The 14802-nt window shown below is 48.5% G+C and overlaps 1 protein-coding gene across 2 annotated transcripts; it reads left to right on the top strand.

Moving 5' to 3' along the window:
* The first annotated feature begins 5697 nt into the window (after positions 1-5697).
* Cyb5r2 (cytochrome b5 reductase 2) lies at positions 5698-14680 on the top strand. 2 transcript variants are annotated; one of them, XM_070035234.1, is made up of 10 exons: positions 5698-5845; positions 6843-6986; positions 7175-7247; positions 10155-10261; positions 10518-10647; positions 11478-11561; positions 12183-12268; positions 13362-13461; positions 13585-13667; positions 14246-14333. In XM_070035234.1, exons 1-9 carry the CDS (start codon positions 5825-5827, stop codon positions 13662-13664), a joined length of 825 nt encoding a protein of 274 aa, XP_069891335.1. In that variant the 5' UTR covers positions 5698-5824; the 3' UTR covers positions 13665-13667; positions 14246-14333. The 2 variants fall into 2 exon arrangements, with proteins under 2 accessions (XP_069891335.1, XP_069891334.1); XM_070035233.1 differs by lacking the exon at positions 13585-13667 and having other exon boundaries at positions 5700-5845; positions 14246-14680.
* Positions 14681-14802: the final 122 nt, after the last annotated feature.

Genomic DNA, 14802 nt, shown 5'->3' with positions numbered 1-14802 from the left:
TTGCCAACAACAACAACAAAAATAAGACAAAATATTTTTTTCCGAAAGCACCTGCGTCTGTCCTTTGAAAAGCTGAGGGAGAAGCTAAGGGAAAGTTGGGAATAGTCCTTATGCTTCTGATGTCATTCCTTGGTATATTTCAAGGTGGTTATTTCAGAGAAATAGCAGAAAGAAATAGCTCTGAAAACCCTTCCTTCTGTGAAAGAAATTTACATCTATCAACACTAGTAAAATAAGCAAAGGCCAAGGTTTTGACTCTGAGATTCCCATGTCATTTCATAGGAAGAAGAGACGAGGGTATGTCACCTGACCCAAGCAGAGACTACTACAGGTGCCCTTTGAAAGTAGGTCCATGGGTATCTTGGTCCTTCCTGTCTTCACTCTCCCAAGGCTGTGTGGCCACTCCCCTATCTCCAGGAGCTCCATCCCTATTCCTTATGGTAAACCAAGATGGCATGCAAATGTCAGCCATCTGACCCTTTCCTTGAGAGTCATGCATGCTTTGTGCGGCTCCTGGGTTTCTGTATAATAACACATTTGTATGTTTCTTCTGCTGTGAATCTGTTGCAAACCTGTTTATTCCACAGAGTAAAATGGCCACGCCTTCAGAGGGGGAAATGAGAAAAACTTTGAACTGTGATACTTGCTGGTTATGATTAAGTAGGAATGGAGGGTGCTTCCCTTCAGCTCTTCTTTCAGCTGACTCCCCCTTCTCCTCCTGGAAGCCCTTCGTGCCTTCCTTCTACTCTAGGCTGAGGCTCTCCAGCCCCAGGCTTCCAGCCATATTTTCTAGCAGGTGGAACTTCCTCCTGGAAACAGCTTTCTATTAACTCCCTGTTGTCTCCAAACTGTGAACTCACAGTCACTACCTTCTGGAAGCCCTAGCCCAGCCTCTGATACAACAGATGCTGTTTGGGAAGACTGGGAGCAACTGCTATAAATATTGGTGGGGAACTTTCCTGGCACCATTGGCATTGCTCTGCGTGCATAGCTGCTCAGGAAGGAGTTCCCTGCATGTGAGAAAGACAACAGGACACTTCTTTTTTTTTTTTTTTTTTTTTTTTTTTGTCGGTCGTGGGGCTTGAACTCAACAGGACACTTCTTGATCACATAGTTTCTAGCAAGCTCTGATTATTCTGGCTGTCTCAAGAACCTTGCTCCAGACTGCACCACAAGAGAGATTTTCTGTAGCCCACATCCAGGTTGAAGACATTTCAGAAAACAAGGTATTGGCTGGAGGCGTGGCTCAAGTGGTAGAGTGAAGCTAGAAAGAAAGAAAGAAAGAAAGATGACAGACAAAATACAGACAGAGATAGATGATAAATAGATGGATAATTACAGGTATTGCTGTTGTTTGATGCCTGTCTGCAATATTCAGTGGCAAGATTCTGTTAGGTGACAAAAACACATGTTAGTTTAAAATCCTTGAAGAAGAAATTAAGGAAAATTAATTTCATGAAATATGCTCCATATTGAGTCCTGGGAGTAGCCCGGAAGCTCCATCAGTGGTCTCTCACAAAGCTCACTCCCATCCAATAACTTTGGCTGCTGAGTTCTCTGTTCAAGGCGACATTTTAGCAAAATTCACAAAGGATGGGCCAAAGCCAGCTTGAGAAGAAAGGAAGGAAGAGAAAGAGTGAGCTGTCCCTGTGGCCTGGAAGAGATAATGAACTGAAGTCCTGACCAGCTAGGAAAAGACCTGGGAGCTGGTAGCTCATGCCTGTAATTCTATCTACTCAGGAGGCTGAGATCTGAGGATTAAGGTTCAAAGCTAGTCCTGGTAGGAAAATCCAGGAGACTTTTATCTCCAATTAACCACCAGAAAATAGGAAATGGTGCTGTGGCTCAAAGAGGTAGAGCACTATCCTTGAGCAAAAGCACTCAGGGACAGTACCCAGGTCCTGAGTTCAAGCCCTATGACAAAAAAAAAAAGCATGAAATGAAAAAAAATAGAAAAAGACTCTGAACAAAAGCATTTTAGACATCTAAAGCAGGCAAAGAGATAACTTCTGGGTCAAATCATATAGTTTTTGGAGTAAATTCAGGTGTAAAAAAAAATAAGCCCAAAGAGTTTTTTTAAGTTCATTTAGTATATGTATTTAATTTCCTATTGCTGTCATAACATTTTTTTGCAAATTTAGTGGCTTTAAAATAACACAAATTTATCCTCTTGCAATTCTGGAAGCCAGAACCATGAAATCAGTTTCACAGAGAAAAATCAAAGTGTCATTAGGATTCACTCTCCAAAGGCTCTAAGCAGAAAATCCTTGTTTGTGCCTTTCAGCTTCTAGTGGCTGTCTGGATCCCTTGGCCTCCAGCCCCTCGTGTTGTGCTGGCCTTTGACTATATTCTCTAGTCTCCCTTAACTAGACCAATTATGTCAAGCTCACTTAGACAAGCCAGAAAGTCTCCCTGTCTCAACATCTTTAACCAGTATGAGATCCAAGAAGAAAAAGATTTTCCTGTTTTTCACTTGACAATCACTCGACACTTCCATGACCCCTGATGTGGGTTTCTCCAGTAATTCTAATAAGGTTCGTGATCAAAGGAATGAGGCTGATACAAAGCGAAAGTTAGGCAAAGCTTTATTTCACGCCAAGCATCGAGAATCAAACTGAGTGGACAGGGCCGTCTCTGTGGATAGAGTGACCCCTCCCAGTCTTACAGGCTAGCTTTTATAGGGCAAAACCACAAATCATAAACTAACTGTAAGCATGTAGCTAATCTTACTCCTATAGGTTAAAACAGAAGGGTTACATATGTGCTTTTTACTGATTGGACACCTCCACCTGACCTGACTCACCTTTGTTTTGGGGGGCTCTATTACTGAGGCAAGCAAGCAAGGTTACAGAAGCAAATCATAGCAAAAACATGGCCTTGAGTCACAAATGCATAGGCAAAAGACAATCTTGACTTGGTCAGAATGACCAATACTATCAATGCTATTGACACTATTACAGAAATGATTTTTATTATAAGCTCCTGACTAATACAGCAACTCAGGGCAGCTGGTGATAAGCCTCAAGGCTGTCAGTAGCCTTCTGCAAGGCTGCCAGCTTGGTAAACTTGACTGAGGGAGAGATGTTCTTTTGCTTTTTAGCAAGGATGGAGAAGGGACAAAGGCTGACTACTGGGGAGTTACTTTGGCTAAACTGGGCCTAACAATTCTTCACTGGAAACAAGCTGGATGTCCTCTAATTCAACATGGTTTTGTGTAAGGGAGGTGTAAACACTTGTGGAAAACAATTATAACTAAAACAGCATGGTATTGCCACAGGGCTAGGCCACTGGACCCGTGTGAAGAATGGGGAGACCACACAGCCTGGCTCATATGATTATGGACCTTGGCCTAGGATGGGGACAGTATTATAGATGAGTGACTCCATGTGAATAATTCAGTAACTGTTCCTGTCATACAGGGAACATTAAGTTGAAATTCTGCCTCATATCATATGAAGAAATCAATTTTAAGTGCTTGGGAAATTTAAAAGAGAAAGGAAAATATTGTATCAGAGAAAATATGGAATATCTTTATGAGCTTGAGTAGGAATAGGGAAATCACAAAAGGTTTTATTGTGAAAGCAAATTAGGTTAATCAGAAAACAGAGAAGGAGGAAGAAGCAGAAGGAGGGGGAGGAGGAAGAGGAAGGAGAAGAAAGAGGAAGAGCAGGAGGAAGAAAAGGAGGAGGAGGGAAAATTGTACTTTTTGTGCTGGTACTGAGGCTTGAACTCAGGGCCTTGCATCTCAATTGGCTTATTTTGTTGAAGGCTGGTACTCTATCACTTGAGCCACACCTCTACTTCCAAAAAGAACTTTTTAAAGAAAGGAAGAAAAAGTTCCACACATTGAAAGAAAACATTTTAAATTCATGTAACTGACAAAAGACTGAAATCCATAAAAGACTCCTAAAACCAGTAAGAAATATATAATTCAATGGAAAAATGGGCAAACCTCATGTGAAAAGGAAACTCCATTGTAAACAAATGTATAAAAGATGTTTAACCTCACTAAGAATGAATAGGTGGTGCAAATTGGGTTGAGACTTCATTTTACACTTAAATTGTCAAAAATTGTACCAGACATCTGCATGTATTATTGGAGGTGTCCTGTACATGCCCTGTGGCAATGTGAGTTTTGGGGGTTGGTGGGTGGTATTATGGGTTATTTTCCACCTCACATTCCCATGCTGAAATCCCCAATTCTAAAGAATACGCCTTTATTTAAGACAGAGTCTTTACTGAGGCAATCACGTTTAAAATGAGATCATGATGTTTCTATAGTAAGAGAGACATGGATCCAGGGGCATACATAGAAGCAAGATGATATGACAGATACAGGGGGACATCACCATTTACAAACAGAAGGACAGAGGTCAGGAACTGATCTATCACAGCCCTTTGAATGAACACTGCCCACATCTTCATTGTGGATTTCTTTTAGCCCCTAGACCTAAATTTCGGTCCCTGGTTCTCTGTTCCAGTGGCCCATCAAATTTAAATAGGTGGGGTGTATTGCTTGTCTTGCTTCTCTCTCACTCAGGCCGGGGGAGGTTGGGATCTGCTGGGCCTCTCATCCCAACCGCCATCTATCAGGTCAGGGCAAGTTTCATCATCCATCTCCAACTAGTGTGTGAATAAACAAATGAATGATGAGTAATTGGCTTTACTTTGATGTTACCCTCCACTTCAGTTCTACTTTGCAAACCCCTGGTCCTGGACCAGACTCAGAGTAGAAGCTCACCAAGGCCTGTTGAATGAATACAAACTCTCTATAATTAGACCTGAGTTCCCATTTCCATTTCGGCATCCTCTTCCTCCAGCTTGGCCACAATCTTTTTTTTTTTTTTTTTACTTAAATGCATCTTTTATTCTTATTGTAAAGGTGAGGTACAGAGGGGTTACAGTTACGACATGTTCGGTAATAGTACATTTCTTTTTGAATAACGCCACCCTTTCCCTTGCCCTCTCTGTGTTTCCCTCCAGTCCCCATCCACACGTCGTGTAGTTCATTTTCGACATCGTGTCTAGTGAGGGCTGCTTGCTGCATTTGTTCACCCCTCTGTCCCTCCATTTCTGGGCCCCTCTCCTTGTGCTTTCTAAGACAGATGAATGAACACATAAGACAAGAGGACAAGAAAATAAAAACAGCAGCAATGAAGAAAAAAAAAGAATAACAACGACAACCCCAACCCCCTCGTTTCCATCTCCTGGAATTCACTTCCACTAATAGTATTTTCCATGATCAGAGGCACCTCTGCGTTCCCCAGAACACAGCTCCTCCTTGGCCAGCCTGGGTGTGAATGGCTGGAGACCCTCGTCTGAGTGATCAGGACCAGGCCGGGTGGCCAGCGCTCCACGCAGGATGCGCGCAGGCCCGAGGCCCCCACCTCGCGCGCGCCCCGCCCCGCGCAGCCCCGCCCACCCCGCGCCCCGCCCCACCCTGCCACACCCCCGCGCGCCCCGCCCACCCCGCGCGCGCCCCGCCCACCCCGCGCGCGCCCCGCCCACCCCGCGCGCGCCCCGCCCCGCGCAGCCCCGCCCACCCCCGCCCCGCCCCACCCTGCCACAACCCCGCGCGCCCCGCCCACCGTGCGCCCCGCCCCCCCATCCCGCGCCCCGCCCACCCCGCGCGCGCCCCGCCCCGCCCCACCCCGCGCGCGGCCCCTGGGGCAGGAAACGACGGAGCCAGAGTCACGCGAGACAGAACTTCGGGAGTGCGAGCTCGAGGCCGGCCCGCTGCCCGCCGGTGTCAGCTGCCGGCCTCGGCCCGCTGCCGTCCGCCCGGCGGAGGTGCCTGTGAGGGCGGGGACCCCCGCTTGACGACATGTTTGGCATCTCACTCAGGGTGGGTTTCGTGGGAGCGGCGCCGGCGCGGGGGATCCCCGGGGCGGGGAGCGGTGAGCGCAAACGTCCGCCGGCGACCCCGCCCCCCCCAGAGCCGGAAGGGGGCGGGGCGTTGGCCGGCGTTGGCCAAGGGCGGGGCCTCGAGGGGGCGTGGTCTGGGTAGTGAGGGGGCGGGGCCTGATGGTGAAGGCCTGGGCGGGTGGGGACTGGCGGGACGGGGTGTTCCAAGGTGGTGGGGAGTGGGCGTGGACCTCCTGGACGGGGAGAAGAGGGCCTTGGACCTTTCCTGAATCAACCCGGGCTGGCCGGCCTGCCGCCGAGGGGTCGGGAGCCCCGCTGGCCTGGCCAGGTGCAGTGGTGGAATTGAGGGCGGTGGCAGGGAGGATGGTCCAGCCTCTGGCAGGTGAGTGACCAGGCAGCCTCAACCTGGAACTTCTCCACCCCTACACCGCCCTGGCTGGACCGGAAGTTGGGAGTGAGGGGACTGGAGAGGTGAGCCCTGTCCCCCTCACCCCTTATTCTGCTCTCAGCCATTGCCACCTGGGGAAGCTACCCCAGCCATCTCCCTCTCTAGTTGTGATCTGGAGCAGGGCATGGTGTGGGGGGGGGATGGAGGGGGGATCTTCATTACAGATTACTGGTTAGTAGTGGTATCATAGCTCCTCCCCCTGGGGGGTGGACCCCGGGACTTTCAGCATCTGCACCCTTGGCAGTTGCCAGGAAGAAGGCAGATGGGTACTCGGTGGGCATCTAGGAAACTTCAGCACTCTGGATGGACCTTAGCAGACTGGCCTGGTAGTGGGGGGGCACCCCCTTACCTTCTGGTCCACAAAGGCTTGGGCTTCCCGTGTGAATACCTTTCCCTCTGCCAGTTGCTTTGAATCCTTGGCTGACTTTTCTCCTAGCATTGGCAGGGGGAGGAGGTGCTGGGCCTGAGAGGTCCCTGCCCTGCCCAGGGCAGACGGGAGCTGAGGGGCTGTGCTCACATTGTCTACTAGGACCCGACCCTGCTGTTGGCCGTCACTGTCATCGGGGTCACAGCTCTTCTTTTGGCACTAAAGAACAAGAACTGCAGGAGGAAAGGTCCTGTCACCTTACAGGACTGTGATACCAAGTACTCACTACCCTTGATTGAGAAGGAGGTAGTGGCTCAGCCCAACCCCTCTCCTTGTTAGGTGGAAGAGACTAAAGAGGTGGGATGCTGGCGGGGAAAGTGGGGTGGGAAGACAGTGGTGGCAAGGACCAGTGGAGCTCCCTTCCCAGGCCTCCCAGCTGTCCAGCCAGCCTCCTAGGAAGCTAATGAAGGCTGCCTCTGCTTTTGTTTTGCTAGCAAATCAGTCACAACACCCGGAGGTTCCGCTTTGGACTGCCATCGCCCTACCATATCTTAGGGCTTCCTGTTGGTGAGTAGGCTTTCATGTCCTCTCCAGGGTTGGGACTTTGGGGGCTAGCTACTACTCCTATCAGAAACACAGGTTTTTCAGGCTCCTGGGATGTAGGGGTTGCTTTGATTACTCTTCCTGAACCATCTGGAAAATAGGGAGATGGCCTTGGGAAAAGAGCATCGAATAGGAGCCGAGTCAAAATTTCAAGGTCTCATCTCATTGAGGCTCCTTGCTAGGCAAATGTTGGCGAGTTCCTCAACCTTTCAGACCTTGAGCTGATGAAGTGAAAATCCTCAGGCCTGTCTGCTTCCTTTAGTTGGGTCATTGTGAGGATAAATGTTGGATAGATGTACAGATTCACAGTCTGCTCAAGTGTGCCCATAGGAGGGATAGGAAGGAGTGTTTCTCTACAATCAAGAGAAAAGCCCAGAAGGTAACGTGAGGTAGGAAGGAGACAAGTGCCATATGGGCCTCAGACCCACGCAAGGAGGAGCGCCATTGTGGACATACTCTAGTCACCCTAGAGTTCCAAATTAACCCATTTCCAGTTAGTAACACCTCTAGGCAGATGAGTGAGCCTCTGGAGTGGAAAGCCTAGGGAACCAGAGCCGCTTTGCTTTTTTTTGTTTCTACCTCCTAATGGCCCACTTGTCTTATACACATGGATGAAACCTTGTTCTAAACTGTCAGGAGCCCACCTGGGCTCCTGAGCCTCCTTGCTACTCTGCAGTTCCATCCTTATGCAGGGGAGCATTGTGTCCTGCTGCCTTCTAGCTCTCCGCCTGGCCTGTCACCAGTCCTGTGGGCAGGAAGTACAGAAGAACAGAATAAAGGAATTTCCTAGAAACTCCCTTGACCATCTGTTTTCAGCCTGTTGGATTCAGCACAGTTAGTGGACAAATGTGACTTCTGAGATTCCGAGCTTGCTGATTCTCCCTAGCTCAACATGCTTTTTAGATATGAGGCTGGAGGACTTTGGACAGATTTTTTTTTCTTTTTTTGTGGGGTGGGGATGCTGCCAGACCAGGCTCAGGTTGGCTGTGTCTCAAGGAGCCCTTTCAGGTTCCCAGTTCAGGTGATCTCTCAGCAGAAAGCTGATGCTTCAGGCCTGTATTCCTGAGTGCCTCCTGTGTCCAGCCAGACCATGGCCACTGAGACAGTATGTGTGTACCTCAGGCCTCTCCAAATCTAAGAGCCAGCCCTTCAGGCTGGGTACTGGTGGCTTACACCTGCAATCCTACCCTACTCAGGAGACAAAGATCTGGAGAATCCCAGATTTTGCATGGAAGCATGGTTCAAGTGGTAGAGCATCAGTGGAACAAATGAACTGAGAAATTACAAGGCCCTGAGTTCAAACAAGCTGAACAAGTACAAGGCCAAGAGTTGAAAACCCTAGTACTAGAAAAAAAATCCTTCATGTACCTCACCAGCTTCTTTTTCCCCCTGCACTCTGTTTCTCCTAAACATTTCCAGTTCAATTTCCATAGACTGTGACTTAATGTGCTTGGCATACTAAGTTGCTACTCCCTCTAAACCTGGTGTAGAGGTTTCTCTTGACTTTGTCTCTTAGCCCCTCCCCTTTGGCAGGGCCAGGGATTGAACTCAGGGTATCAGGCAGGCACTGTCCCATTTGATTTCTATCTCTAGCCCCTGTTGAGGTTGGTTATCTCTCTTGAGGTTGTTTATTTTTGAGGTAGAGTCTCAGCGAATGCCCAGGCCAGACTTGTGCTTCCTCGACAACAGGCCTGTACCACCCTGCCTAGCCATTGTTTAAGATAGAATCCCATGAACTTTTAGGCTTAGGCTGGCTTTGTATCTTGATTGCCCATCTCTTCCTTCTAAATTAGAAGTTACAATTATGGTCTTGAGCCATCACACATGGCTTCTTAACAGCAACTAGGAATCCCTTCCCTCCTCACTATATCTACCTTACTCTCTGAAGTTTCCATCATGGAGCCAACAGGAGTCATGAGTGGCCCGGTTCCTTATTCGATAGATCTGTGCCTCTCTGGCCCAGCAGGTCTATTAAATTACACTCCAGAGGGGCATAAGACATGGTTCTGCCATTGACCACTAGTTGGGTGTTCTGGTGTATGTCTGTTATCCCAGAAGGTATGGGAGGTAGAGGATGGAGGATCAAGAGGTTGAGGCCAGCTAGAACAAAGTTAGTGTGACCCTATCTGAAAACCAAAAGAGGCTGGGCTATGGCTTAAGTGGTAGAGCTCTTACCACTCTGAGTTCAGTCTCTAGTACTCAAAAATTAAAAATTAAAAAACCTATCTCATTACTGGCTTTCAGCAGAGCTATGGGTTAGGAAGAGACAATGTGATTGCTTTATTTGGACCAGGGGTGTTCAGGTCTTGAATCCTTGAAATATTTGTGAGCTCAAGCCTTCATTATATAAGCACCCAGGATACAGGCAGGGACGCTATGGTTTGTTCATAGACCTCAATGATGCATCCAGTCTAGGAAGAAATGGTGAAAGCTTCCTTGTTTTTAATGCTCTCAATCTTCAATGAGCTCTTCTTACTGTATAATTACTTGGTATGATCACAACTTGGCAAGCATATCATTTTTTTATAAATCCTCCTCCTTTTATGATGCTAGGGATTGAACCAAAATCCTTGCACCTGCTAAGCAAGTGCTTTGCCACTTGAGCTAGGTCCCAGCTCCACTACCCATCTTATAGGTGAAGAGACATGCCCAGAGAACTAAGGTGCCCTTCCAGGATAGTCTGCAGATGATCAGGGACAGGGCTAACATCCACATCTAGATTTGGGTTTCCTCTCTTCCTCTGCCCCCGTGTGACATTCTACCACACTGTATTCACAGTCAGTCTTTTAAATTTCAATCCTTTTGAATTCCTACAGGGCTCTAAGTAGGCTGGTCATTCTCAGAATTAACAGTTGATACCTTTTTTTGTAGGTAACTATGTCCATCTCTTGGCCAAAATTGGTGATGATATGGTGGTCAGGGCTTACACTCCTGTCTCCAGCGATGATGACCAGGGCTTTGTGGACTTAATTATAAAGGTAAAGTCTCCTAAGCCCCGTGGCCCGGTGCTGCCTAGTTTGTTGAGTGTGATGGAGTAGACGACAGTGCTTTTTCTATGGTGGGACCCAGGCCCTGGATTAACTGGGCAAAGCTCCAGTTAATCTTGCCTGCAGCAAGTGTGAGTGCAGACAATTTTCTCTTCATGGCTTGCCACTGCAAATTCATTTTCTAGTTGTATGTGTTGCTTTGGCTGTCAGTCTGGGAGTATGAACACCATACTGCCTTGTGTTTCAGGTCTACTTCAAAAACGCACACCCACAGCATCCTGAAGGGGGGAAGATGACTCAGTACTTGGAGAACATGAAAATTGGGGACACCATCCTTTTTCGGGGGCCAACTGGGTCCTTGTTCTACCGTGGGCCAGGTACTTGGGGTTTCACACTGGGCCACTAGCTGAAGAAAGAAGATTCCTGCAGTGGTTTCATTGTTCTAGAACATTCCTAATCCCCAAGTCACAAGTTTGTCTTCTAACCCTTCATACATTCATTCACACAAAGTCATTTCTAACCACTTCTATCATTCATTCACACCCACTCCACAAGATCATAAGCTGAATTCAGTGTGTCCTCATCACTAACTCCAGCACAGACCCAATAAAATGATGCCTGCTAGCCAGGTGGCTCATGCCTGTAATCCTAGCTACTCACGCAGGAGGCTGAGATCTGAGGATCATGATTCCAAGCTAGCCCAGGCAGGAAAGTCCATGAAACTGTTACTTCTAATTAATCATCAAGAAGCCAGAAATGGAGCCGTGACTCAAGCTAGCCTTGAGCATAAAAGCTTAGGAGCAATGGCCAGGCATTGAATTCAAGCACTGGGACTGGCACACCCACACAAAAAGGTTCCTGCTGATATGGATGGAGGGTGGTGGAGGGCTTCTACACCATTTCATTCACTAAGGGTCCCTCATTTACTCATTGGTCACTGCTGTGACAAGAGTACTCAGACAGGCTCCATATTAACTTGAGCATCCCTCTCAATCTCAGAAGAGAAGGCCCAGTCATTCCCTGAGGAAGCTTAGGCTGTGTTTCTACATGGTGCCCTAGTGTTCCAGGGCTGGCCACAGAAGCCACTGGGACTGACAGTTTAGCCTCGGGTGAACCCACATCCTAGGAGTCCCATGGAAAGTTAGCAGTGTTTGGCAGATTTCCAGACTCGAGCTGAAGAAGTTACAAATGTCCTTAATGTGTCTAGGGAGCATTGGCATCAGACCATATCCATCGTGCAAGCCTGAAAAGAAAACGTTCCGTCACCTGGGGATGATTGCTGGGGGCTCAGGTAAGGGGTTTCTGGGGGCTTATCCTAGAAGATGAGCTCTAAGATCCTTCTGACTTTGACGTTACTTAATCCAAGAAAGAAAGGAAAGATCCCTCTCCAGTTAACGGTGATGAATGGTAATGTGACCTGAAGGCCAGGGACAGATACTGAGCCTGCCCCCACTTCCCTCCTCCCTGCCACCCCCCCCTCCCCGGGACCTGCTCCCCTCACCAAGTACAGTGGCTACCTGGGGGTTATGGGGAGCTTCTTTAGTATGGGGCCAGGATGGGCAGGCTCCCCTGTGGTGTCCCCCCAAGTCTGACCACAAACTTGTAGGGAGAGATAGAGTGCCCAGCACTTGTGAAATCATCCCGTCTCCTTGCTAGGAATGCTGTTTCACCAAGGAGGACACTGGAGAGCTCAGAATATTCTTTCCATATGAAAAGGAAAAAAGAACTTTTGACTTACTATAGCATGGAAAGGAACCTGAAAATGGAGGACTATTTTCTACTTTTGAGGTTTAGGGACAGAAGGGAATAGAAACTTAAAAACAGGGCCAAAGAAAACTGCTGAGCCACCACCGGCCAGAGGCTCTAGCACAAGAGGCAGGAGAAAGCTGGCCTGCCCCTAACTGTGTTCCAGGCATTACACCCATGCTGCAGCTCATTCGCCACATCACCAAGAACCCCCATGACAAGACCAAGATATCCCTCCTCTTTGCCAACCAGGTTAGTTCTTCCAAGCCAGCCCAGGCCCCGCGGGGGCAGGATGGATGGTTTGCTGAGCTGGGCTCTGCTTACATTCCTCCCTCACTGACCCAGCTTGGGAACCTGCAGCTGTGAAAGAGCTTACTGAGCTCCACCTGCCCCTTGGCAGCTGACCAAGCTGAGGGCAGGCCTGTTGCCCTGCGTGCCTGAGATCGGTCTTCCTAGCCAGACCCAAGCGGCATGTCGACCTTGCTTCCTTAACTTGTATTTTGTTTTTTGGGGTTTTTCTTGCTGAGTACAAAACTCAAGGATGATTCCATGAAAATTTGGGGAGATACAGAATACAAACATTTTTACTTACCTTTTTGTCTTCTTTTCTATAAATGCTGCATAGTTTTCAAATATGTACATGTAAGAATATAGTCTTCACTAAGCATGTCTGTGCAGCCATTGTCTTCTCACTAATTTTATGTTTTCATCCACAGTCAGTGTCAGATCCTACTATATTTTACTACCCCATCTACTACACCATCTTTTCAGATTTCAGTTATGAATGATAAAGTATAGAATGGCAAACCGGTGCCTAGGGTTGACTGCTTTTAGATTATTTTCTGAAGCAACCCTAGAAGCAACAATTCCTAAGATAACAGTCATAAAGAGTTGGATCACCCAGGTCTTGTGGACTTTCTTGGAGTCTGTGACAAGTGACCCTAGCTCTTTTGTTTTTCCCAGCAGAGGCAACAGACTGTCTCTTTTTCCTGTTTAGGTCACAGGCACAGCCCTGCCGTCTGGCCTTCAGTCCTTCCTTCCTTGCAGAAGGTTCTTCCTTGCACTGAGTTTAGTTGGGCCTCCTGGCCTGATGTTTGATATGAATGCAAGAAGTAGAGCAAGGACTGATGTGAGCCACTCAGACCGTGTGGCCCTCGTCCTACCATAGATAGAGGAGTCGTGCACTCCTCCCATTAGAAAGGAGGTTTGGGCTACAGGAGAAGCAGCAGAATCTTTGTTTCTCTGGAGTCCTTAAGCTAGGGTGGTAGCTGGGGTAGGAGGAGTGCAGTCTGGGGGACACCGAGGTCGCCCTGGAGTGGCCTTTGCAACGTTGCTTCTTTTCTAGACAGAGGATGATATCTTGATGAGAAAGGAGCTTGATGAAATTGCCAGGACTCATCTAGACCAGTTCAGCGTGTGGTATACCCTGGACAGGCCTCCTGTTGGTATGGTCCCTCTTGCTCTTGCTCAGTGTGGGTCAGGGCCAACCCTTGACTCACACCCCAACCCACCCCCACCACCAAGAACCAGTGGCTGTTTTATTTTTGTTTCTTTTTCTTTCTCTTGAGGCTTGTGCTTGAGGGGTAGACCTAGGGCTCTGGGTCCCTATAACAAATGCAAGAATTTACATGGGAGAAGATTGAAATAACCGGTAGGCAGGTGTCCCATGTCCCTATCTGCATGAAATGTCTGGCTGCCCTTCAACCTGAACCTCTATGCTCCTGTCTTCCTATACCCTTATCATCTGCACAGTGGTGCTCGCATGCTAAGCCCTAACCAGCAGCTGTGGCTTCCCTTAACACCCAGCAAACACCAGGCACACAGCACCTTATACAAAGCGCATCTCCCTCACTGTGCTGAGCAGTTTGTCTCAGCATATGACTTACTGTCCAGCAGAGGGAGCTGCCCAACAAGCAAACACCACCACACCCTGTCTCTCCCTCCCCCCTCCCCCCACCGGCACACCAGTGCACACTAGCCCAATGAGCTCACTTCACCTGTTTTCCAGCTCAATCAGGCAGGGATTTCTGAGTCCCAACTGTGAATCTGGAAGCTGGGGTAAATACTGCAGAGGACCCACATAACGCTCTTCTAGGGCTTTCTGCAGAGAGCAGCAGTGCAGAGACTTTTCAGCCTCTGTAGTCTCATCCCCAATCTTGTCCCTGGCCCCAAGGGCTTGGAATATAATGTGGAACCCCCTCAGCTCTTTCCTGCTCTGCTTCATTTCAGACTGGAGGTACAGCTCAGGCTACATTACCGCCGACATGATCAAGGAGCACCTCCCTCCCCCTGCAAAGTACACCTTCATCCTGGTGTGTGGCCCCCCACCGATGGTCCAATCAGCTGTTCACCCCAACCTGGAGCACCTGGGTTATACCAAGGACATGATCTTCACCTACTAACACCTCCCACGTTGATAGCAAGTGTGCTGGGCTCCTATTTCTAAATGAGTTGGCTTCATCATATTAAACAGGGATGTTTTGTAAAGTGTCTCATGCACCCTGAGACACACCCACTGGTACTCCTCTCTGGGCTGTGAGCCTAGGAAGAAGGGCTTAAGGGGCTGGAGACTTAGTGATTCCTAAGGCTCCTAGCTTAGAAGCAAAAAGAGCTCCACTGTAGTATGTTCCTCCGCCTTAGCTAAATAAACTAAGTTCTCAGTAACTGGTCCATGAGACATGGCTCTGTGGGGGACCTGCTGGGTAGGCTGGAGGCCCTGCCTTCTTCCCTGCTTGAGAGTTTGCTTCTTTGTGTCCATGGGGGGTGGGGTGGGGAAGTGTCGTGGT

Source organism: Dipodomys merriami, unplaced genomic scaffold (assembly GCF_024711535.1).
Source record: "Dipodomys merriami isolate MVZ:Mamm:240054 unplaced genomic scaffold, mDipMer1.0.p SCAF_25, whole genome shotgun sequence".
Lineage (NCBI taxonomy): Eukaryota > Metazoa > Chordata > Mammalia > Rodentia > Heteromyidae > Dipodomys > Dipodomys merriami.
This window is presented reverse-complemented; position numbering and strand designations above follow the sequence as displayed.

Excerpts from the sequence above, each read along its gene's own strand:
- Cyb5r2 (XM_070035233.1), top strand. The coding sequence starts at position 5,825 with ATGTTTGGCATCTCACTCAGG. Across the intron at positions 7,248-10,154 it reads TATCTTAGGGCTTCCTGTTG|GTAACTATGTCCATCTCTTG; the intron begins GTGAGTAGGCTT and ends CTTTTTTTGTAG. Across the intron at positions 13,462-14,245 it reads CCTGGACAGGCCTCCTGTTG|ACTGGAGGTACAGCTCAGGC; the intron begins GTATGGTCCCTC and ends GCTTCATTTCAG.